Source organism: Opisthocomus hoazin, chromosome 6, assembly GCF_030867145.1.
Source record: "Opisthocomus hoazin isolate bOpiHoa1 chromosome 6, bOpiHoa1.hap1, whole genome shotgun sequence".
NCBI lineage: Eukaryota > Metazoa > Chordata > Aves > Opisthocomiformes > Opisthocomidae > Opisthocomus > Opisthocomus hoazin.
Genome location: NC_134419.1, coordinates 59,763,465 through 59,789,248, shown reverse-complemented (window position 1 = coordinate 59,789,248; position 25,784 = coordinate 59,763,465). Strand labels below are relative to the sequence as shown.

Below are 25,784 nucleotides of genomic sequence, written 5' to 3'. Positions count from 1 at the left end.
TGGAGTTTCATTTTCAAGTATTGCTGCAAGAAATCTGAGTTACTAAAAACATTATGAAGCTCTGACTGGAACTTGGGACATGTGCTTATTAAATCCAGAAAACTCAGAGATAAAAATTCAGTTTGGTCCTTAAACATAATTTTCTTACCCTGGTCCCGTGTTAAAGTCATTCTGCTTCGTATCCCAACAAAAACTCCATCGCATGTGATTGTATAGACACTGAATTCCAAGGCAAATGTCTGTAGCAATAGGCACTAAAATATTCAAGATTGAAGTGAACTGAGAAGTGACCCCTTTTCTGCTTATTTTTGATAGTAAATGAGAATCAGGGGATTTTTATTTTTAATTAGAAATTCACATTGATTTTGTCATCTTCACGATAACTGGTGTGGTCATGGAGCAGTGAGATTGCAGCAATCTATAAGTGCAAGTTGGCATCAGGTTTTTTTCCAGACAAGTTAAGTTTATGATTTTATTATTTCCTTATTTTCTTCATACCTAATTATAAATATGGATAAAGGTGGTCTTAGTTAAAACTTCAAGCACTTTCAGTGATCACTGTAAACATCCTTGAGGCTGCCAAGATACAAACCAGCTAAGCCTAGGAAGAGCAAAATTGACATTCCTGGTAATTATGACATAAAAATCAGAGTAATTTTCATTAAAAACCCAATCCTTCTAGATAACTTCTAACACATTTATATACTGGACAAACCCAATGAAAATAAAACTATGTATACACATACTTAAGATTCTTTTAAATACTCACATGATAGACTTTGCAGAAATTTGTTAAGAAAATTGTTCCTATAAGTAAACTCTTTCGCATAGTTGCTGATGGGAAGCCCTGTGACTGGAATAAACTAAAATTAAACTGAAAGAAATCTGGAAGAGGAATAATTTTGCATTTGCCAGAAGATATGCTGGAAAATGATGACTCTTCCCAATTTATATTTCTGCAAAGCGTGCAATCCCAAGATGAGAAATGAGACACACACGATAAAGACTCTATCTAGAAATGTCATTCTGGAACGGATTTCTATTTGAAGAAATAATTTCAACTTTATTTTAGAACAATGATGTAATTTTTCAGGAAACGATGTTGTAGCCATAGAAATCCTGATGACCTCCTAATTGAAGAGCCAGGATGGAAAGAGAGAGTTGAATGGGCAGTCATTCATTGTCTCTTCCTCTTCTGCCCTGGTATCAGTCCCATCTATAAAATCAGTTATCAAAGTCACGCTATTGTTCCAAAAAGGAGGTGGTGGAAGGATTCCAGGTTTACATTGCCAAAATGCTATCCAATCTAAAGGAGAGAAGAAATCATGGAAGTAGTTTTCTTTCCCTCCCTGTTCAAAAAAAAAATTGGTTTTGGACAAACGAACCAGCAAAATTAAATTAAACTGATTGACAAATGAAGTACAGAAGAGTGTATGAATAAAACCTTGGCTACCATAGGTACTTTAAAATAGTGTTGGCTCCCATGCACTGTTATTACGCATCCTTTGCTGAAAACTGTATACCCTTCACAATTTTGAACCTCCTGTGTGTTTCCTCATATTTTCAATCAAATTATTACATACTAGAAATATGCATAAGGGAAATTATTCTACACATTTTATGGTGTGCTGTTGCTTGTAGCAGCAATTGAAGTACCTTTTCCACTTATGAAAGTACTAATTTTATTTGGTTTTATTGCTTTTCTAGATGCAATTATTTATTTAGTGTGTTTTGGCTTTATTGAATTATGTTTACTATAGGAACATCATAAAAATGTATGAAAGCAACACATCAGCCACTACTGCCCAATGACCTGTTTTGGGGAATCTAGTGTTATTTTTCATATCCAAACGTAATAGAATAAAGTAAGAATAAAGAGATAATCTACACTGGAAAACAATGCAATTTAGAGATAATATAATAAAACACCTGGACAATATGATTTCATAAATCTTAGTTCTAAAATTTACATGAGCTGGGCGTTGGGTTGGCGATTTTAGGACAAGCGGCATTTTCTAAATGGAAGCCTAACATGAAATACAATTAAACAGCAAAGGGGAAAGCAGATACAGATTTAGCTTGCCCTGAGCAACCAATTTCTACAGAACAATGAAAATATTTCTACTTCAAAAGATGCACTGGGTCAGTCTTAGAAAATGTAGAGTTTTACTCTGGCATGACCAAGAGGTTGTTTGTAAAGTTTTATCAGATTCATTTTTAGGAGGCTTTTCATATGCAGTGTGTCATTCTGCATTTAGGGTCTGAGGTGACACCCACTGAAGGTGGCACCAAAAGTCCCAATACCTTCAAACAGAGACTAGATGTGCTATCAAACACAGGGAATAAAGTCTTCAACATCTGCTGGTGTTATTGTGATTTCCAACCTCAACTTAGCTTCTGTATTAGCCTCTGTACTGCCTACTGAATAGACGGGCACATATAATTTTGAAATCTCAAAAGAGATTTTTAATGTATCAAAAAAGGCAAAAAAACCTCTTAAATGCCTAGAAACTGAGGCTAATACTCTCACAGGCTGGAAGGAAGAAGGGAATATAAAAATTAATTAAGGATTAGAGTGGCTGACCAAGAGTTTTTTCTAACCCTTTAAGCCAAAGCCAGGATAGGACAGATGTCTTTCTATACATTGTGGTTCAGGTCAGTCCCAATACATAAATAAAGAAATGTCTGATTTTATTTCTGTTACATAAAAGATCAGGCTGTGATCCACAGGAAGTTCTTTTACATCATTACTCCAGAGAGTTCAAGGAAAGCAGGAAATCTTCTGTGTGGTCAGCAATGGAGCATTTGATAGTGAATGAGGACCAGAAGCTGAGATCAAATAGGACTACCAAAGCAAGAGGGGGAGGGAGGGAAAACCATGTGAATAATCAAATGCAAAGATTGCAGTCCTGCAGTTAGCTGTGCAAATGGCCTTTACTCACATGGACAGATCAACTGACTTCAGTGACACCATTTGCAGCAGTAGCAGCTGCACTAAGTGTTTCAGGATCAAATCTGCAGAGAAGAAATAAGATTAAATTAATGCTGGAAAAGTGTAAACTGATCCACCCAGAGGGAAACAATCTGAAATCCAGACTGTGAGTAACTGTAAAGGCAAATGAGAGGATTCCAGAGCAGTGCAAAAGACAGGAAGCAGGGGAGCACAGGGACTGATTTCAGAGGATATTAAATGTTTATCTTTTTAGCCAGAAGACAATATAATAATTATTCAAACACATTTCAAGGAAACAGGAATCATTTATGTTAACACAGAAAGAAATAAATAGCAGTAAATAAAACATAAAGGAAACTCATGGCATTGGAAAATATTGTTGATTTCTTCATTGTAACATTGAAGTACTGTATGGAAAATCTTGGTTTCTGAACTTTGAGTCTGTTTTCCATTTACAACTGTCAAAGCCTTTCTTGGTCTCAGAGGTGCAACTCTTTTATAAGGTATAATCTTGTGACTGCAACAATTTGCATGGCTGAAATGTTTTTTGTTTTGCTTTAATTGTCCTTTTTGAGCTTAAACTTGAGGACACCAGTTATATTCAGGTAGAACACAGTACCCAAGAAGATAACAAGTTCTCCAGTTCTTCACTTGCACAGGGCCTTAGCACTTCACCCTTCTTCAGGGAGCACAGACTTTAATCTTCTGCAGATGAAATGAAGTCCATATCAAGTACTAGGGCCCCCCACACAATTCAGCATAAACTGTTTTGTTTGTTGCTACATTTTCTGCAGTGAATTTGATATGAACAAACCAATCCCAACTGATGAGCCAACACACACAAAGGAACACAAGACAACTTTCCTCCTCTAAGCCACCACGCTGAATCTGGATGAAGTCTCCAGTAGCAGGTCTCCAGTAGCCGTAGGCAGCTTTTCTGTCACCCACATGAAATTGGTTCAGTGAATTTTCTTGATAACATCTCTCTTAGCAAAGTTTTATAGTTTTAAGTCTAAAACTCAACCATAGTAATACAGCAGACAGCTTTGGTGGTATGGCCTTTGTTCTAAACTCTGAGTAGCATGGCAAAAGTGCTGAAATCCCATTGGAATGACAATAACTCAATTCTGTCCATTTTCGCTGCCTTCTGCATATTTTTAACATGTTTTTTGGTTCTGTTAAGAAAGATAGTAAGTGATACTTTGAGTGGCTTTGATTAGAGATGTAACTGGTCCAAGGTTTACAGCTGGGAAGCAAATCTGGCATGTATATTTCAAATTGTGAAATCTGTAATAACTAAAATTAAATTGGGAAATTTAGGATTAAAGAGGATGAACATTTTGCTAACACACATCTTTCAAATTTGCAATATTTGAATTGTCAAATTAAAAAGTTCAGTGTTTGAGGAACAAGGAAAAATTGGAAATGAACCTGATAATCCTACTATTTCCTGTTTCTTATTTTTCATATCATTTTTATTTCATCTTCTATGAACTAACTCCAATGCAGACTAAACTGATTAACAGCATAGTAGAATTAGCATGTGTGAGAGAAGAAATATAGCCCATTCTATAGAATATTTGAGGCATCTTTTACATTCAGTGGTAACGACATTATAACTAATTTGTTGGTTCTGTTTCCTAGCCAAAAATCGCAGAGGAGAATTTAACATATGCTGAACTTGAACTTATGAAGCCAATTCAGGAAGCCAAAGGCATTCCCAGTACGACAGTCTATGCACAGATACTCTTTGAGGAGAACAAGCTGTAATAGTTCATGCCTGTATAAATGTCCTTTGTCTGTGTTCTATTTAATTCTTGCTGTGCTGTTTATTTATAAAAATCATAAAAATGTCCCTATTTTTTTATTTCCATTCATGCACTTCTATTTTTCTATGAGACTTTTAAACAAAACGTAGTTGAAAGGAATCATAGAAAAAGCAGCTGGTCTACAAGTGACATCCCGGAGACACCCTTCATAGTGTTTGGTCCCCCTGTTCTAAACGGACTGAAGTTCCACCTGGGGCATTTTCAATACTAAACATCATTCCTTCTTTGATGCTAATGTGACAAGTCCAGCTGCGAACATCATCTTCACCAGCCTCAGAAGGGTAAGTGGCAGGATCCATGCACATCAGCCTGCTTCTGAAGACAAAGACCACGGACCAGGAAATATGTCAATTTAATGCTATTTTTCCTGTCAGAAAAATATTAACTCAGTAAAGCTGAGCCTTTTACCTACAGCAGAGGAAAAGCTAAAATTACGTTTCTGCTTTTCCCCCCAGCCAGAAACAGTTATAAAAAGGTTTGGTTTCTATATTTTCAAATTCCCTTTCTAAATGACATCGTCTTTAAAAGCTTATATTACTTTTAGTAAACTTCTTCTTAAGTGCTTCAAATCAAACATATTGAAAGAATACAAAGGAAACATTCGTAGTTAAACCCAAATGATCTGATGAAGAATATTTATAGCTTGGGAAAATTTTCCAGGATTTGATCTTTTTTAAACTCTAATTGGGAATAGGAAAAATTTGATGGAGAGTAAAAGACTTTGACAGAACAAGAACACTGCCTTTGGCCTTGATCTAGACTGGTAGTCCCAAACCTGCAAAAGTCTCCTCCTGTGGCCTACATTACCGAGCTGCTGACCTAGGGGAAAAACCACACAGCTTATCCTTCAGAATGGAGCAGACCCTGTAACACCCTGATCACTTTTTGTGGAGTTATTTATTTGGAAAGACCACAGCTTGGGAGACAGGGAAATGAGCCTAATGTGAGAGCACAAAATACTCTTCCCCTTTCTTCACCTCTTGATAACTGAGAAGGGATTTTTCCTTTTTCTTTGATACACATTCATGGGAAACGGGCTATTCTGTGGCATCCTGGGTATTTCAGTCATGAAGGACAGCTGGACTGATGTTTTCAAGCTCTTCAATCTCCAGTGCCCATATTCCACCAAGACTCAGGGAGAGCTGCGTAGCCAACATCTTTCAGCCCTTGGGCAGCTTTAACTCTTGTGTAACTGCGGAGTTAATGGAGATGTAAAAGTATGGGCTCTAGCTCACCATTAGGCCATGGTGATCTGATACTTGGCATGTACCAGGTCCTCTCCAGGTTTGGAAGGGAGCCCTTGACAAGCCACTCATTCAGCAGTATTTAGTGTGGATTTTGGAGTAGCACTTGCAGTCAGGTTTTGAAATCCTAACCAAGGTGATTCAAGTTGCTTCCTCCTTTACAGGTCAGGCTTTTTTAGTGATACAGCAACTTCTCACCAGGGCTCAGAGCTCGGCTCGGAACCATCGTGGAAGTACTCATGCCCTTATTCCTGTCACTGCATGGGAGCGCAGGAGAGAAGGGCAGTGGTGGCAATGCAGGGATGGGGACACATGACAAAGGCAGAGACCACATCACTGCATTTTGGATGGTTTCACCAGAATAAACAAGTCTGTATATGAAGAGCAGTAGAGAATAGGCAGCATATATAATCTGTTACTGTGTAGCCAGGATATGTAAATGTAAAATGCAGTCACCTGCTTCCATGTTAGATACAAATCTCTTGTATTAAAAAAAAAAACCTCAAGAAGAGCTTGTCAGGCTGATCATTATATACAGTACTAATTCCAACTCTAGTCCCTCATCAAAACAGTTCTTTCCAAACTAAGGCCAGCTTTTATCAATAGATTTGCTAGTAACTATTTGCATTTTTATTGTTTGCATTTTTGAGCTGTCAGGAAAATATTTGTTTCACCTTTTCACTATCCCATGAGTTTAATCACCCACCAAAAGGGCATGATATCTTTCCTTGTTCTCTGATCGGGTGACAGACTTTGACAACAGCAATCAACTTATTGACCAAAACGAAATTGGTGTTAAAGAGCCATCAAACCTTTAAGGATCAGGTTTGGAACAGCCGGAGTTTGACTGACTTTTCAGAGAGCACATCTCTTATGCAGACAGCTGTAAGGTAGGCCTTAGAAAAGTATAGAACTTATTAGTGATTCCTTTGGAATTAAAAATAAAACCCTAACACATTAATGAGTTGACCACTTAGTTGTGAAAACTTTCTGAAGCTTGGCATATAAACATTGCTTTTACATTCAACTGGCCATTGTGCCCACTGTTCAGAGAAATCCTCTACTGTATGTTTATGCCCGATATTTTAATGAATACCATTCTCTGTGTATTAATCTTCTGTGTATTCTTGTTTATGTTTGGTATCTAATTCCCCACAGTAACAGCTATTTGAGCTAAATAAATTACTTTTTTTGGTGAGATAAGTTCTCTCAGTCTGTGTAGGATTTATTGCTTGCTAGAGAATGATTCGAGGATATGTGTTTATCTCGTACTCAGCATTTAGACAACCCCAATAGGTGGGAACTGAACTTTTCATTCTGCAGAAAATTCCATTATTTTAAAATGTTTTCAATTTGTGACCAACTTCAGATGACAGCAGAATCCTGAAAGGCAACAGACTAGCTGAGAGAAAGGAGGCCAGAAATACTGCTTAGGACAACACCCATCTTCCTGAGCAGACATTTCCTATGCCTTTTGTTATACAGTGTCCACCCAGATTTAATAATGCCAGATCATATCACTGGAGAAAGCAAAATGTCATCCTTTACCTTGCAATTAATTGTACATCTTTAAGTCTCAAAGCAACTCACTTGAAAGACTGCAGAAAAGAAAATTTCACAGAATATCATGTGCTTTAGCAGAAGTGCTGAATAAGTTAGATTTAGCTCCTAACAGGACTTGCAAGGCCAAATTAATCTCTGGCCTAACTCCTCTGGCTTCAGCCGAACAGCAGCAGAGCTGAATGTGGTCCTGTTCTTTTATGACAGGAGCTCCCATGAAGACTCGTAATACCTTATTAAGCAGCAGTTGGAGTCTGCTGAGTCGTACTGTTTTGGTTACTCCTTTTGTCGTCACAGGTAAAACATGGCCTAGTACTGATATTTTAACAAATAGATCTCTATTAGCTTCATACCAATTTAGTATCAGATTGTTAAATGTTAGTGGACTGCACCCTGTAGCTTTAAACAGAATTAGAGATGTTTACAGCTTTGGTTAAATGCACCTTGTTCCTCCACATTAAATTTTATTACTAGAATCCTCCATCAGCAAATAGGAGTAAATCATATTAGTGTGTGGGTTGATTCTGCAGGCCAAGGAAAAGGTGTTTTATTACTCTTTATTACAACTTTCTAATTGGTAGGTGTGGTCAGAATGTCATTATCTCTGTAATTACAAGCAAATTATTTGTTTTAGAATAACGTAATTTTGGTGTTGTCTTCATTAAGAAGCTCAAGAAACTTGTGTCCTTAGCCAGGGTTTGGCCAGGTTACGCTGGCATAGAAAGACTCGGACTAGATGAGGTCTCATTTAGTACTTCATTTGTAGGTCAAATTCTGCTTTTTGAGGGCTTCTCCAAAACACCTTTGGTAAGTGACATCAGGGTGCAAAGATCTTTTTTGGCCTCAATCTAGCCTGCCAAGGTAAAGCATAAAATTCCTAAATTCCACTGCATAACGGTTGCTCTTCTGAGTTTCCTGCACTGATCTGAAATATGCTCATTTGGTGTGCTTTGTTCCACCACCTGCTTTGACTCCGTTTTGCTACCTTGGTTGGGAAGCAGGGTAGATCGAAAGACTGCATGTCAATAGAACACTTCAAGTTTGTGTTATTCCTCTCAGGACAAAAAAAAAAAGAGAAAATGGAGACAGAACAGATTATGAGATGTCAGCTAGTCTATCACTTGATCTCAAGGTTGGACCGACTCAGCCTTATTTAACCTTGTAGAGGTTGGTCTAACCTCTTAGAAATGTACAGTGAGAAGGTTCTACACTCTCCTCACCATCCACTTTCACAGCCCTGCCGAGTTTCAGCGTCCGTGCAAGGACAGGAACGGCTCTCACACATTGATGCAGTGCACAGTCAGTTCCCTTTATTGCTCTGCTTGCGTGGTTATATACATTTTCCATATCTGTACACGCGATCACGCTTATTCGGATAGGCTACAGACATAAATCACGCGCTGTTCACGCACCCCATATTCCCTTATGATTGGTAACTATGCACTAACCCTAATAGCAACAGACTGCCTCCACGTCCTTGAACACATCTTATTTTTGCTAACCCACATCATGTGCACTATCAGAACTTTCTCAATTGCTAGTCTTAGCTGTCCTTTCCAGTGGCCTGTTCAGTTATGCGAACTGTTTAGCTTGAGCGGCCTCAGATTGTGTTAAGTCTTTCCTGTGTCTCACCAGCTTTGCTGGGTTGTTTGCAAACTGCACAGGAGGCTGTTCAGTCTTTGACCACCCCAGTCAGAAACGTCCTGGCAACACTTTTTGAACCTCCGGCTGAGACCTGCTCAGGTTTTCATTTTAGTGCATAACACAGCTAGTCACTGCAATTACCCTTCTCCCTACTGTGCAGGACCTGGCACGCTCCTGCATCTCACCTCAGGGAAGCAGGAGGTTGTGTGCACAGAGTCTCCAGACAAGCTCACTTGGGTTCTGGTCCTGGATAGGAAAAAACTTTGGGGAAAGGGAATTCTTACCTCCCTGTGTGCCTGTTCCCTGTGCCCATTTTGAGCACAAACTGTTGAGTCAAACTTTCTCTCTTGGATTTGAGTTGTTAAGCTGTATTAAAATCCTGTCTATCTTGTCTGCAGCAATATTTTACCATAAGGAAGCGAACGAGAACATAATGGTGCATTAGGGCTCTGTACATAGAGCTGCACAAGACAGGATCACCTTTGGGAGCTTTTGCCTTCCTGTTCTGGGCTGGCATGGTCTTCATCACTGTTGACAGCAGCTACACTACCTAGCTACCACAGCCCCACATCTTCCTTTGAGAAATTAGCCACTGATCCTTCTAGATTATCCTTAGGAAAGAGGAGGCTTGCAGGAACTTCTCTCACTGCTAACAGTTCTCTCCTGACACCAGTGGGAGCACAACACAGAACCAGGACATCATGTAAAATATACAGGGCAAAAAGCACGTGGGGATGGGCAACAGTTATCACTTTCAAACACGGTAACTGGACATGTGTCCTCCTCTAACCAGAAAAGCACACAAGGAGCCACTGGATACTGCTCAGTGGTGCTACACCATTTTCTCCACCTCCGATTCTGCCTGCTGTGCGTAGGAACTAGAAGGGAAACCACTCTTCACCATCTATAAAGAGATTTTTCAGGCAGCCAGTCAAGAAGCTTTACAAATCTCATTCCCCTGCACTTGCCTTGTGGAAGACAAGTAAGTGGAGAATCCTGGCCTAAGTACTTAGATCAGAGAGGATCAACAAGATTGACAGCCAGCCATTATTATTCTATATGGCACCTCTACGCCTTAAATGGTGCTGCCTTGCAATGGCACTCTGCTCTCATGGAACACCTGCCCCTCAAATCCCTGAGGCAAACACAGCTATGCTCACTTCTACCTCCACTTCCTCCTGGCTTGCTCTCAAAGAGACACTGGAGGATAGAAGAGCTCTGTCCTGCCGGGCAACTAACTCAAAATCCAAAATTAGTAAATCGCTGTGCACATGACGACGGCAAATGGCAAAGGCCACTCCTATGCATCACTATAAAAAATAACATTAATTGGGATGCTTTGCAATTTCCTGTACAACCCATAATTAGGTTAGATAAGAAACCAGAAGTGTCTAAGTGCTATAAATGTCTAAATTAAGTTATTTTCAAAGTGCTCTGCACTTTGACATTTGAGAGTTCAGAGTAATTGGGGTATTGAAATAAAATTGCTTCAGTTATTTAAAAGGTCATTATCTTCTTTGGATAGATATATGAGAACTATTTTCCACTCTACTGAGCCGTTCTATTTGGTACAATTAGACCTGCTTGAGTAGATTTCTAGTGGGCCTCCTCCCACTTATCACAGTCCCAGCACTGCCACAGGGAAAGGCTTGTAAATATACAGCCCAAATATGGAGTATATATTCAGCTCATGATTGGGCTGTGATGAACCAAGAGCTGCCCGGAGCTTCTGACACCCACCATGAACACCACAGGCTGTTACACCCAGCGAAGTGGCAACTGAGTCCTTACACAACCAAAGTCAACAAATGCCAGGTTATAGGCAGAAGCCAGCCTGCCAGGTGGGTAAAGGCTTTGGAGCAAATCAGGATTTCACCTTCCAAACCAAATCACCTTGCAGTCTGATATCAGCTCTGGTTATTTCAATAAAACTACTGGAATCCCTTGTTTACAACATGTGTGGTCCCACTGTCACAACAAAGATATGCCTTTTGCTTGTTTGCCAGATCTGGTGCTCTGCAACTGTGACAGTCAAAGATGGGAACTTAAATGACTATACCTTGACTGCATTTTGTTTTGTTTAATCCATCAGTGTCAGTAAAATAAGGGGGTATAAGGACATAGACATTGACAGAGGAGATTTAACTTGCTACACCTCTTCACTGGAAACTGCCAGAGCCGGGACACCATGGGCAATGGACTGAGCACAGGAGTGGCCAAAGAGCACTCTCACTGTTCATTCCAGTGGCTTAATTCCTGTGCTTCTCCCACGGGACCTAAGCATCCCCCCAAAACTGGAGTAGCTATGGGAGCATGTCTGACTGTTGTCCCACCTGGCAGGGAACAGATGTACGAGGAAAAAGCAAAGTCCTTAGAACCTCCTGCCCAAACTGAACGAGGAGACAATTTCTGACCTGAAACAGGGAAAGTTCCAATGCTGCTGTTGCAGTCACCCACACAGAGACAGCTTCTCCCCCATCAGTAAGAGCTCACAATGTTCTTTCCACCACAGGACTCACCTGGCATTGTCAGCTCCAGCCACCCAGCCAGCGCGCTCACCGTTGCTCCCTCAGTGACTGCCCTACACCAACCACCCTCCACACGCATAGGGTTGCAACACTCGAGTATGAAACACGTTGAGTGATCACTGAACACAGGTGCAGCTGTCCCCAATTCAAGGCCTACATTTGCTCAGTGCTCATTACAGCATACATTACTCATGGTCACCAAGATCTCTATGTACTGCTGAAGTCTGCCTGGTTCTGGATGCCAGGTTTCCATATGAAATTTAATTCCAGTGCAGGGAACGAGGGGATTCCCTTTTAAAAACTTCATACGGCAAATTTCCATGAGCCTCCTGACATGGCGGAAGAGCTCTGATGACAACCTGTCTGTAAGGCAAAAAGCATAGGGAAGCTTGACATTCCTCCACCAGCCGTGTTCCCTCTCACACCTCCCTATCAGCCTGGCTGACTTCAATGACAGCAATTGCTATGCACACACGCACACACCTGAAGAGTGACACCAGTAATGAAACAACTACTCTGATCCCTAAGTGAATTGTGTGGCCATAAGCAAACAAATCACTGCAGCTCAGAGGTGCTTAGTACCAAGCAGGAGGAGACAAGAGCTGGGCTCAGGTCCAGAGCTTTTCTAGTCTTCTTTTTCAACTTCCTTGGGATGTCCCTCCTGAAACATGAGACAAGCATGACAAGGTGCATTTTCACGCAGAAGGGAGCATATTCCTGTGAATTATTTTAGCTCATATGGCTCTCAGGTAACTTCCCTTGTGACAGCCATAAGCGATCATGAATGAGATGACCTTACCAATACCCTCTTGTACCAAGCTTTGAGATCCCTGTACGAAAAGGACTTGGGAACAGTAGCACATGGTGACAATCACAAGGGAAACTTTCCCGCGGGAGTTACAGATTGGTTTGCACGGATTTCTCAAAAAAGGTTTGAGCAAGTTCTTTTTTATGAGGGTGCTAGAGCCCTACAGTGCACAGGCAGCTGTGTAAATATTGCTTCACAAACATTTATTAGCAAACAGAAAGCTACAGAAATAAGACTGTATTTAATGTTCACTGTAACATTTAGAAGAATTCTATTGCCAAACAAGAAAGCAAGATGGTCTGTGGAATGATCAAATAAGCACAATTAAGGCATTTTAGGGTTTACAGTCCTTGATTAGTTTAAACTGATTTTAAAGTCACATAAAGGTAGTGCTGTTCCACATTTCTCTTCTTGGTTCCCCTACAGGGCAGAGTTAAGACTGTGCCTTATTTCTGCATTTCTCATCCTAATAGGATTGGATTTCTTTTAAGGATAATTCTGACCCTGAGCTACTTACCCCTTGTAAAAGTTGGTTCTGGGATAGTTACAGCACTCTAGTGATGTTCACAGTATGCCACTTAGCGTAACAACGGAGTTATGCTGGAAGTATTTGCTTGTGTACAGCAAATCACTCCTAATCAGAATTTTCACCAGGAGGAAAATGCAACCCATTTTTACCCATTCGCCTTTTTATATTCTCCCAGATTACAACTCCCTGAACATTAGAACAAGGTTGACTCAGGAAGACATTCATTCTTAACCTGCTGACTTCCATTCACACGTGCACACTCTGGATTTGTTCTCTGAGATTCAAAACAACAGCTGATGCTTCCTTCTCTTGAAGATGTAAGAGAACTCGTGTTAGGCACAAGGAGGTGAGCCGGTCAAATCCATGCATGGCTAGCCTACAGCTGGCCTCTTCTTAAACCAAACAAAGTCAGATTGATGTCTAAAGCACTGGAGCCATCAGTGCAAGATAGGTGCCACTGCAAGCTTTAGGAAAGGGAGTATTTGCTATTGGCAAAGACAGGCTTTATGAAAAGGCTAAAGGAGGAGACACAATTAGCAAGCTATCAAGATGCCTATTAGGTAAATGAAAACACAGGTAGTAAGCTTCTTTCATGGCTCTTAACCACCTTTATCACAGTTCAGTAAAGCTGTATTCACAGTTGACTCCAAGTCTTGCTGTCCATGTATCCAAATCACAGGAATGTGCAGAGGGAAGAGGAAAGAAGTATTGTACTAATTTTGTTGAGTTCTGTAACAATTGACCTTTCCTCAGTCCTCAGGAAAAGGAAAGATGAGCATGGTCCACCTTTGCCTCATAGGGTTACTTTGACTGCAAAAACATTGGTGCGTTTTGGCCTGTTTTCCGTAAATGTTTCACTGAAGGATATTATCTGAGTCAACAAGTCACACACCTGGAGGTTAGAAAGGATGACCAGCCAGGTCATCTGCATAGACATAATGCCGCCTTCCTTGTATGTCTGGATCATGAGCTAGCCTCTAATTAGTATATTTTCCACAGGCAATTACCTCACTCACAGTGAAGGTTAAACTGAGCTGTGGGGTGGGTTGGGGGGAGGACATGTCTCAGCACTCTGTGAGGAAGCTGTTCACCACAGGAAGTCTTGCTCATTCAGCAACATAATTCAAAAGAAGAGTCATGAAAAAAGCAATGCCCTCCAGGAAGAAGAAAGTTGATGGTGTAGTTAAGAGGAAGACTCATAAAAACATCTTGTCTTCAGTTCCTCAAGTTCTTCAATCTCTGGCTGTCCAGTGCAGCACACACAGGGCTTCACTCCTCTAGTGCTAACCAGTCCCATTGCTGTGGAAATCAGGGAACTCTCCTGGCTCTGTCTGTTCATGGGTGTGTTTGGTGGTATGAACACAAGGGCCTTCACAACCATAATGTCGTTCATGTTCACCCTAGCTCTGCCCTGACCCTGTCTGTGCTGTTCAGGAAACTGCTTTGCCTAAGTGGCTACTCAGCCCTTCTGTGTGCAAGATAAGATACACAATTTCTTTACCAGGTCAAGGAGGGGTGGGGGGTGGGGGGGTGGGGAGAGGGTTGGGGGTGCAGAGAGTGAGGGAGGGAGTTAATGTATCAGTTTATCTCCTTCAAATTTTCATAGAATCATAGAATTGTTTGGGTTGGAAGGGACCTTACGGATCATCTAGTTCCAACCCCACTGGGGTGGGCAGGGACACTTTCCACTACACCAGGTTGCTCAAGGCCCGTCCAACCTGGCCTTAAACAATTCCAGGGAGGGGGCATCCAGAACTTTTCCAGGCAACCAGTTCCAGTGTCTCACAACCTTTCATAGTAAAGAATTTCTTCCTTATATCTAATCTAAATCTACCCTCTTTCAGCTTCAAACCATTACCCCTTGTCCTGTCACTACATGCCCTCGCAAAAAGTCGCTCTCTAACTTCTTTGTAGGCCCCTTCAGATACTGGAAGGCTGCTATAAGGTGTCCCCGCAGCCTTCTCTTCTCCAGGCTAAACAGCCCCAACTCTCTTAGCCTTTCCTCATAGGAGAGGTGCTCCAGCCCTTGGATAATTTTTGTGGCCCTCCTCTGGACCCGCTCCAGCAGGTCCATGACTTTCCCGTGCCGAGGGCTCCGGAGCTGGACGCAGGACTCCAGGTGGGGTCTCACCAGAGCAGAGCAGAGGGGCAGAATCACCCCCCTTGCATGGCCACGCTTCTTTTGATGCAGCCCAGGATACTGTTGGCCTTCTGGGCTGCAAGCGCACACTGTTGGATCATTTTGAGTTTCTCATCAATCAGCACCCCCAAGCTCTTCTTTTCAGGGCTGCTCTCCGTCCATTCTCTGCCCAGCCAGTACTTGTGCTTGGGATTGGCCTGACCCATGTGCAGGACCTTGCCCTTGACCTTGTTGAATTTCACGATGTTCACACAGGCCCACTTCTCAAGCCTGTCCAGATCCATCTGGATGGCATCCCTTCCCTCCAGTGTGTCAGCTGACACTGTCAGCTTGGTGTCGTCAGCAAACTTGCTGAGGGTGCACTCAGTCCCAGTATCCATGCCACCAACAAAGATGTTAAACAGCGCCAGTCCCAGTACTGACACCTGAGGAACACCACTTGTCACTGCTCTCCACTTGGAAATCCATTGACCGCAACTCTTTGAGTGCAACCACGCAGCCAATTCCTTACCCACCGAGTGGTCTATCCATCAAATCCATGTTAAGAAGCTTGATTTTTCATGCTTTCCCCATCTCTACTAGGGACACAAATGGCACTTAAATTTATTACACAATGGCCTCATCCTTCTTATACTACAGATACCCACTTCTACTATGCAGGTTAATTGTGAAGGTAGATCCTGTAGTATGTTTCATATACTGATACTCCAGAGAACAAGGCTAGTCAAGAAGGCAGTGAAGGACGAGAGTGAAAAAATATGTTGACCAGCTGTGTTAGATCTTAATCTGCACCCATTCCATGCATTTTGCCTGCCTTGCTCACTATGAAAAAAAACAAGTCAGAGATTAGGAATTTAAAGATTGCACCGTAACACATGTTCACAATGGGGCTGGATAAAGGCACCTCTGTCAACCTGGGAATTCCTGCCTTCACTTAATAGCTTTCAAGAAGGCATGCATACATTTTCATGCAGATTCAGGGAAGGAGGAAGAGTAGGAACTGAGACATTAACATACTTGCATGTTAGTAAGAACAAAGATACTGCAACAAACTTGCTTAACATCTGTTTGAAGCCTTAGCATTTTCTGATCTAATGGTATTAAAATTAGAATATGTTAATTTTATTAAGCTACATTGCTGTTTGGCATAATCAAAGCAGTTTTATTCGCTAGCTATTATTTGTGAAATACAATGTATTATGCCAAATTCAGTATCTAAAATAATATTTAAAATACAAAAGTTTTCCCAGGACAAATACTGCAAAAATCTCATTGCCTGTGTGCATGTCTGTCAGTGTCTCTTTCACAACTTTGGAGTTCATTCTCTAACTTCAATCAGAGTTGACTGCATGGTCAATCCAACAGCTCCTTTGAGATTCAGTCCCCAACCATAGGCTTCCAATTTGTCTGATGTTTTTGTGATCTGAAAGGTAATTTTCTCTCCATCCAAAAGACTGAAGGAAGAAGAGTTCTTGATATTTCTTCCTACCCATCCACAGACCAGCAGCAGACTCTTCCCCAGTCATCACCAACTAGGAGCTTGGAGGAATTTCTTGAGAAAGAAAGAAAAAGACAAAAATGTTTAAGAGCAAGATGCAAATAGGATCAAGGCTTTCTCCTGTATGTGTAGCAATTAGGAGTATACAACATTCAAGGGAGTAGATTATCCTTAATGTTAAATTTGAAGAACAGTGATATTGAGTAGACAGGATTTGTCTAAGACTCAACATAGAATTGGATCCAAACTTTGCTGGAGTTCAGTGGGTTACTTGTGCACAATCTGGCCAGATCAGAAGCTTTTACCCTTCTCTTAGACTCTACGAATGTTAAATAATCTGCTGGCCAGATTCAGAATTTAGACTTGTTAGCATATAATGTCATGGGTTCAGCCACTGAAATCTCTGCTGCATGCAGTGCCACCAACACTAATGAAACTAACCTTCCTTCTCAAACTTTCCCACTTTCAATGCATATCAACATCAGAGTCACTAAGTGCTCTTAATCTGAGCATGCAGAATATAGGAACCATTTTAGGAACTATCAAAATGCCAACACTTCTGGAGAGGAAGACAGCAACTGTTTTACAGTACATCGTAACATCCTGGAGCAGGAGATGACAACAAATATTGCAGGCAGATGAAACTGCAGGAGGGGGATTGAGTAAACTAAATTACTGCTGGCGGTGCAAACTGAGTGGAGTTTGACAACAAAGTTGTCCTTTGGCCAAAAAACTTCCTGTTTGCATTTTAAGGAGATAGCATCTCCAGCACCTCCTAGGATAGCTTTTTTTCTATGGTGCAGAGACAGTGCAGCAGCTACTGATCTCTATCTACATCTATTCTGGGCAAAACCTGCCATCTCTCCTGGGTTATCTCCTGTCTGATCGCTGACTATACCAACATCCCTCACTTCGTACAGTCAGCCAGGCCAGCTCCCTGAGTGAGTGCATTCAGCTAAGAGTGATTTGACTGAAATTTTAGAAAAAAACAACAACAACAAAACCCCAAAACAGCAGCAGTAATAGAAACTCCGGAATAAAATGAAAACCCCTGCCGACCTAGGGTGGCACGGCGGAGACTGCGAGGGTGGCATGGGTCCCTCTGACAAGTGCCAGCTGCCATGCAAAGGAAAGGATGGTACCTGGATACAGCCAGCGCCGTCACTGCTGGGTTGGTCTTGCTTGGTTTTCCAGTCAAGGCAAGGCTGGGATTCAATTCCCGACAGAGAAGAAGATGTTTTCCAAACTTGTTACCTGTTGTGTGGTTTAAAAATAAATATTTAGAAAGTATCTGGGGGCCGCATGGATGGGATTGTTATTATTTATGGTCAGCAAGTTGTTAAGTTGAGAACAAATATATTTAATCTCAGCCTGTGCTGTTGCAAAATAGGCCCATCCCAATTTAATTTGTGGCTATGATAGTTACATGTGCTGACGTGCGGCTGTATCAATTGTGTGCTAAATTGGATTTGTGTATTATTGCTTTCTAAATTGCATGCCTAGTTCAGCAAAATTGTTCATCAGTTTTCACTGGCTCTATGCTTAATAAGATGCCCCACAATACCTTGCTGCCAGGATATAATATAGCCCATAATTGCCTAGTAAAAAGAAATTACATAAAGCCCTGGTATTATCAACTTATCTAAATCTGTTCATAATAGAACCAATAATTAAATGTTGAGAACATTTCACATACACACACATACATACACACACACCTAACAACATAACTCAGTCGTAGTGTTTTTAATCTTTTTAATGACTGTGTTTTGTATTAATTTTACTTTAATTTTATTATTATTATTATTTTATTTTCTTTAATGCGTAGAATGAGATGTGAGAATATTTGGCAATTTAAAATAAGTCTGAAGTCATCCGAATAATTTCAGGGAGCATGTCACTGCTTTGATTACACCTCTCAACTCTTTAATGAAGAACACTGTTGCTTTATGCATTTAAGAACATGCATCCTTATGCTCATGTGCAAACACGTGTGTGTCTGCACCCATCACCAGATGCCTGGGATCAGTGCACATCTTCTGTGATCCTCTCTGAAAAAGACACAAACAGGAGTACTCTGCTGTGCTCCCATGGGCAGCTCTTAAGTCCTCGTTTAGAAAACTGTTTAAGATATAAATTTTAAAAATAGCTAAAATCTCAGTTTGTTCCGAGGCATTCCTATGCAATCATACCTGATGTAAATATCATACCTGATATAAATCATACCTCATGTAAATAGAACATGGAAATACCTGCCACAGGAAGTTACAGACAAGAACTTAGGGAATTCTTAAACAAATTGGACATTTCTACATGTAAAAAGTATCTGCAAAATGACTACAGAATACCACAAGGATTTTGGAAGGAATATTAAGTCTTTTGTTTAGACTTACAGCAATCTCTGGTTAGAGACCACAATGAAACCAAATACGTAGCTACCACAGTCAAACTATCTCACATCTGGCATCTCTGGTGTTCTTGCACCTTCCCTAGAAGCATGTACCTCTAGCTATCCTCAGAGACATGACAACAGGTAGGATGGACATCTAGTTTGGCATTTCCAATATGCGACTGTATGCATAAATATTTTCACATCATCTAAGTAATGTAGATGCCAAGTTCCACAAACAGCACTTCTGAGGATCTCAGTGATAATGCCCAGATACTGTATAATATCTTTTTGTGCAGATGTTACATCTAGAACTCTATAGCTATGCAAATTGTGTGCCTAAAATTTAAACACCAGAGAATATCTGTAATCAGGATGACAACAAATAAGTAGCGTAAATTATACATACTAACACCACACTTGTTTCTCTTATAAAATGTGCTGCAAAGAGAAGCTGTGCTATTTAGGACATGCCTTTAAAGCTCCCTGGCAGGTTTCAGCTCCTGTATTAGAACAGAGAAGTGAGCTTGAGCTGTGCCTAATACCAGTCAGAACTGTAGCCCCATCATCTTATTAATCTCAGCTCTGTGAGAACTCCAGGGCATCAGCTTCAGCTTGGCATAGCCTTGAATAATCCATGCACTAGGACGTGCTGCTGGACTCCCACCAGTTTGAAGGGCCTCTGACCTCATGTGATGTGGCAAAGACAACAAAGTTCCATCCCAGTGCAGGGTCTGGCACAGCCCACTCTGACATTATGCCAGAATATTTTAGTACAGGCCATCAGTAGAGGTGCCAAGGGAACAGGCTTCGTGGAGCCAGGATAGTTAATTAGTTGCATATGTTTATGCAGAAAGGTGATCCATCAAACTTGGAATAACCTATTACAGACCCTAGGAAGAAACTTTCAGCTTCATCCAGGCATGATGTGCTCATGAGACTGGTGTCTGAGGGCTCTTCTCTGTCTCTAACGTAGAGCAGTAGCTACTCACTACTTCTGTTGCTGGTTACAGTAACATTGTACTAGTCACCTGCACCATCTTCCCTTCACATCACTGCGCTCACACACCTTCTCCTTCCCCACAACCAAACAAGGTCTGCAGCACATAGTCACATTGCAGTTCACAGTCCACCCTGTGGCCATACCCATGTTGCCTGGCTCTTCCATCGTGCCTCTCCGCGGTCTAACATCTTGGCCTGGGATATAGGTGTATTCAGTCTTCCACAGCTGTGCCAGCAAGGAGGTAAAAATGGAAAAAGCATGGAATACAACAAAGCAACAAGAGAGAGATGTGGCTGTCTGCTTCCCAGCAAGGGGTTGAAATTGGACTTTTAACATCAGAACAAAATTTCTCAGTGTCATCTCTCCCTTGGCCACTGTGCTGCCGGGCGTCACACTGGAGAAATGTATGCAGGGAGCTGGTGGGATTGTGGGGCTGACATGCTAACAAGGATCCCAGTAACCCAGGAAGCTCTCCCACCAGACTGGAGGTGGAACCAGCAGTGAATTCCTGCTCCTGAGAAAGTATAACTTCATAAAATGAGCTGTGAACCAATTCTCAGAAATCAGACTCAAACATATTTACGATGGTCAATATAATTTTTACTTTGAAAACCGCACCAGGATGAGAAGCATGTTTTCAAAACTCTTCCTGAATGGCAAAGACTTCTCCATTCAGAAGGATAAATGTTGATAGGAAGCAAATATTTCACTCTGATTCTCAGCTTCTGCCCTGTGCTTCCCTGTTAAGAAAGTGGCACGGGCTTTTAGTAGCTCTGTCCCTCCATTTAGTATGCAGAATTCTGCCTCTGGTCCCCAGCAAATCAGGATTTCCTTTCCTGTCCCCCGTGCACCTACCCTCACCACTCCATCTGTGCTTCCTGTGATGATGAGGCTGCGTGTATCCCAGTCCGTCACTTCAGCAAAGCAGCAGCAAACAATATGGCTTTCAGGGCTGCAGGTTGTGTTAATGCTTGCAAGAAGCTGGCCATTGACTGTCCACAGATATAGGTAAGATCCAGCACAAGATATAATATCACCCTGTAACAAAGCAGAAAGCAATGTTTCAAAATCCTACACTCATCCTCCTCAGAACTCTTAAGTGCTGATTATAAATTACAGAGTTGCTCTGACTTAAATTCTGACCTTTGTTTTTATTCTGGGCAGATGATTTAAACCAGAGATGACATTTCTACATCATAGAAACCCAAACCAACTGTCTCAGATTTAGCAAGATAAAGCAGAAAGTATGGTGGTGGTTTTTTTTTTTAAAAAAAAAAACAACAAAAACATTTCTCTAAATGTTCCCTTTCTATTTTCCAGAAAATTCAGGCTTTTACTAAAAAAGCAGACTGACAGACTGACCTAGCTACTGTCAGGGATGGTGATTGTGTACAGGCAATGCCTAGCACAGGTTCTGGTCAGGACTAGTGCTCTTTTAAGTTTGCCAAATAAACGCTCTCTTAAACAAGGACATGGCGTTCACCTGCTTAGCTGTGGAGACTTTGGTGATTTTACAGTCCTCCTCTGCCCCTCACAGGGAGCTTAATGTCATCGCATTTTTAGAGTGTGTTTTGTATTTGACCAATGACCAGCTCAGCATTCACTGAGCTGCACTTCTGATGCAGAGAACATCCTTTGCAACTGAATTTTTCCTATCCTCTCCCTTCCGTGCAGGTACATAGTCTTACCACAGACTGCATGTAAGGAGCAGATACACAGGTAACCCCTTAGGGGCAAGAAACACGCAGAACCAAGAGCCAATACTGCAATTTTAAGTTATTTTATCAAAAGTGATTTTGATCAAGTTACTAACTGAAATTCCACCTAACTTTTCCACCCTTGATGCCTGCTAAGAACCAGTTAAAAAAAACACCACCAGCAAAGTCAGCTGATTCTGGCAAAGGCCAGTGTGCCCTTAAATTAGCAGCATGCACCTGGATTAAATCAACTAACACTGTACTTCACTCCTGCCTGATTTGGGGCCAGGGCTCCTCACACTGCAGGGCAGAATTCTGAAGGTAAAACAAGGATGGTGCATTCAAAACAAGGTGAAAATAATTGAAGAGATCAAATTTCAACTACCTTACCTGCATGACACTACATAATGTGGGGGCATATCGCAATGATCTATGGTGTTTTTCAGGTCTAGACCAGGGATTTAAAACTAACTGAAAGAATTAGTTACAGCAAGCTTTTACAATCCCCCTTAGCTTATGAAGTTTTTGGGACAGCCTTTTTATTCTCTGTCTATGTGATACTAACACCATGAGGTTTGAATCTATACATGGAGCTTCTAGACGCTCAAGCAAATATAAAAATCTACGATCAAATAACAAAGAGCTGCACAGGGTTCTTATTTCACAGAACAGTGTGTGGTTCAGAACTTTCAAATTTCAAAACTTTCTGTATTTTCCAGGAAAAAAACTTCTTAATAAACATACACTATTGTATCAATCAAAATATTTAATTTAGCACAATGGAAACATTTTGTTTCTGTCTTCACAGTATAATATATAAATATACATAGAAAATTTAAACAAAAACACATTAAAGAATTAAACATCCTTTTCTGCTGATGTCAAAAAAAAATTTTTCATCCACAACATATGAACCCCTTCATCTTTCTTTCCTTGAAGTTTCAGTCATATTTTCCTAAGGTTTTTCCTCTTTTAAATGAACATTTCTGCAGACAATTGTCAAATCAGTTTAAATATTTGCACTCCAGCAAGCTGGACAACTGCTTTTGGATCAATCACCAGACTTCCCAGCACAGACCATCTTGTTTTGGACAGCTAGGAAGAGGGGCTACCAACTAAAAATGCTACTGTCAGTTTTGGGCTGGTGCATAGAAAGGAGAGGACTCCATCCTCTTGGGGTCTCAAGCCTATGGTCTGCACCAGCCCACCCACTCATTTCTGAATGCATGGCACTGCTTCAGCTGACTTCATGAGGGACCACCAGGGTATTCTGAACCGGCCTGCTGAAGCCACTGGCTGTTTTATACTAACTAGGAGCCCTGGGGCCAGAAGCTGAGCTGGCACTGAACAGACTAGTTAATTCCCACCCTCAATTACTAACCATCAGACTGCATGGCTAATAAAGCTCTGAGATGACTCTTTTGGTACAGACTAAATAGAGAATGTCTGCTTGGTTTCTTACTGCTATGAACTCAGTTTTGCCTCCCTTTGTACAAGCTCTGGTACTGGATCCAACCTTGAATTGTCTAAGCAGTTGGAATCATGCTCTAGTATATTAAGAGAGACAAAAAATACAAATGTGCAAGCAAAAATTTTGGGAGGTAGAAGGCTGGAAAAATTCTCATCCAGAGTGTTTACAGTAAAATCCAATACAGAATATTTTCCTATCAACATGCATGCAATTCTGGCCAGGCACAGACCAAGACAGACTTATACTCACCACTATCAAGAGCCTCCACTCCACACCTGAGAGTAGAAGGGAAAGTAAAGCCAACATTGTCACCACAAAGGTGTAAGGAAATTACATGCAGACTGAGGTCTAACATGCCTCAGCTAACATGGCTCTGCTGTATGAATGTCAGGAGAAGTTAAAGAAACACTGGAGGCAATAAGGTTATGGGTGAGTCAAATCCAGGAGCTACCAGGACAATATTTCATGCTCTGTAAACTAAAAGTTGTTTAATCTTGCTATCTACCCATTCTAAGATGCTTCTACTTGGCTATTCAGTCTAAGATGTTGCTTTTAGTGCTTGCCTCTCATCATTAAGAACACTATTAGCAATCTCTGTAGAAACAAAAAAAATCAATGTATCAGACTCTCAGGTTGTTGTTACATTGGGAAGAGCACCCATTAAATTATTATGAAATGGTCATGGATACATCAGAAGAAAGATGACAAATGAAGATCTTACTGTTGAATTGTTGATGGCAACACAACAGAGGCTTGCCTCATGGGCAGGAAGCTGGTTTATATATGTCAGCTGGTTCAGGTCCCAGATGATGCAGGTTCTGTCATCGGATCCACTCACAAAGATGCTGTAGGTCACAGATGCAGCAAGGCAGGTCACTGCCTGAGTGTGCCCATACAAAGCCTGGTGGAGAAAAAGCAACTGATGAACCACAACAGAGTGGCTGATTTACTAGGAACCACAGTCCTACTGCCATTTGCTCAGTAAGCAATCAAGTTATTATTTGGACAACTGAAAAAGGTATGAGGGGGAAATCCCGAAGGATCTTATAGAAGCATCCCTGTCCTAAACTTATGATTGAGGAAAGTTGAGAGTCCAAGAGATTAAATGATTTGCCCTAAGCTGTGCACTAAATCATAGCCCTTGGCATACATTCCAGACTCTACAACAGTGCTTTCTGCTCAACAGCAAACCACCATTTTCCACTTCAGTCCATGCAGTTTCAAGAAAAAGTTGTGTTTGAAAATTACTATTTCTCAATATTTAAAAAAACATTTTAAAACAAAGTTTATCAGTTTGTATCTCAGTGACCTTCCCCAGTTTTTTCTTTCTGTTTATCTGAACAAGTAATAATATTTTTCCAATTTTAGTTAAGAAGAAAAACAGCATCGGGGGATAATTTTTGCTTTAAAGCCATATATGAGTTCCCTTCTCTTTCATCATTGTCCAACATCCTTTTGTTTTGTTTTATAGGTTCGAGAGACATAAGGAGTGCCCAGATTAATGTAGCCTTAAACAGTTTCATAAAAAAAGACTACACTTTAGGTGCTTTAATAGTACAGATAGAAATCATGGATGGAAGTATACTGATGACAACTGTTTAATGCAGCATTCTCGAGTGACAGCAGTATACATTTCAGCTGCACAACCATCAATGAAAGTAAAGACTGTAGGGCAACGTAGTCCTTCACAGCTTTCCTAAAAGGCCATTCAGGGCTCAATGTCTAGCTGCCTTACTGTGAAAAATCAGACCCACCAGCTTTAATGTTGGTTGTAACAGTAAATGCATATCCCCTGCTGGCTTTCTCTACACGACACAATTAGCACATCTTCAGGATCTGTCTCAGTTTAGCACAAAGCAGGAGAGCCACGACCCAGGTGATTTTTGCAGACACATCTCCATACTCTTTTCCAGTGTGTGACTGAGAGATTGAACTCTTGCTGGCTAACATGTGCTGCCACTTGCCAAGGTTACTAGGACTACAGTATTCAAACTAATCCATTGGTGAAGAAGCTGAGCTGCAGCAGGCTGTGTACTACTGAGGGTGACCGGTAACTGCAAGGGATGTATTTCAGCTTGTGATTTATTCCATTCACAAGAACTGTCAACTAAAAATACTGGCACAAAATGCAGTCTCCAACAGTGGTTTTCAGAGGTCAGCAACAGTCTCAACTGAGCACAGAAAATGAGGGTCTGCAATAGATTTGGACTGGCTGTAGAACAATCTCTTTACAAAGGCCTGGGTGTAACCCCGTGGCTGTGCTTGAAAACTGCACAAGACCCCTGCAAAAAGGGCTGGGAGAAGGCAGGTTCAAGGGCTCCAAATTCCCTCTCCCTCCTCAAAATCATGAAAGAAAATGTACCCACTGTGACAGCATCCAAACTACCAAGTCAAGCCAAGCTAAGCTCCTGCACAGGTTTTAATAAAACATTTTTTTTTTCTTTTTTTTTTTTTAACCTGTAAATATCCTACCTGGCAGTGAAGTGCTTTA

At 41.1% G+C, this 25,784-nt stretch overlaps 2 protein-coding genes across 9 annotated transcripts in view; one reads left to right on the top strand and one right to left on the bottom strand.

Moving 5' to 3' along the window:
- The window catches only part of VSTM4 (V-set and transmembrane domain containing 4), a 60,920-nt gene extending 36,076 nt beyond the window's left edge, over positions 1-24,844 (top strand). Inside the window, exon 8 of one of the 3 annotated variants that reach the window (XM_075423373.1) lies at positions 24,765-24,844. In XM_075423373.1, the coding sequence (XP_075279488.1) occupies positions 24,765-24,779 (15 nt within the window). In that variant the 3' untranslated portion in view covers positions 24,780-24,844. Of the gene's footprint in view, positions 1-3,747; positions 3,816-4,597; positions 7,180-24,764 lie in introns of those variants that run through there. The other 2 variants (XM_075423372.1, XM_075423374.1) reach the window with 2 other exon arrangements.
- Positions 12,732-25,784, bottom strand: part of WDFY4 (WDFY family member 4) — a 146,424-nt gene continuing 133,371 nt past the window's right edge. For all 6 annotated transcript variants that reach the window (XM_075423362.1, XM_075423366.1, XM_075423364.1 and 3 more), the window contains 5 exons: positions 24,015-24,194; positions 20,981-21,163; positions 20,269-20,350; positions 17,876-17,987; positions 12,732-16,787 (listed from right to left, as the gene is read on the bottom strand). In XM_075423362.1, coding sequence (XP_075279477.1) covers positions 16,721-16,787; positions 17,876-17,987; positions 20,269-20,350; positions 20,981-21,163; positions 24,015-24,194 — 624 coding nt within the window. In that variant the 3' untranslated portion in view covers positions 12,732-16,720. The remainder of the gene's footprint in view (positions 16,788-17,875; positions 17,988-20,268; positions 20,351-20,980; positions 21,164-24,014; positions 24,195-25,784) is intronic.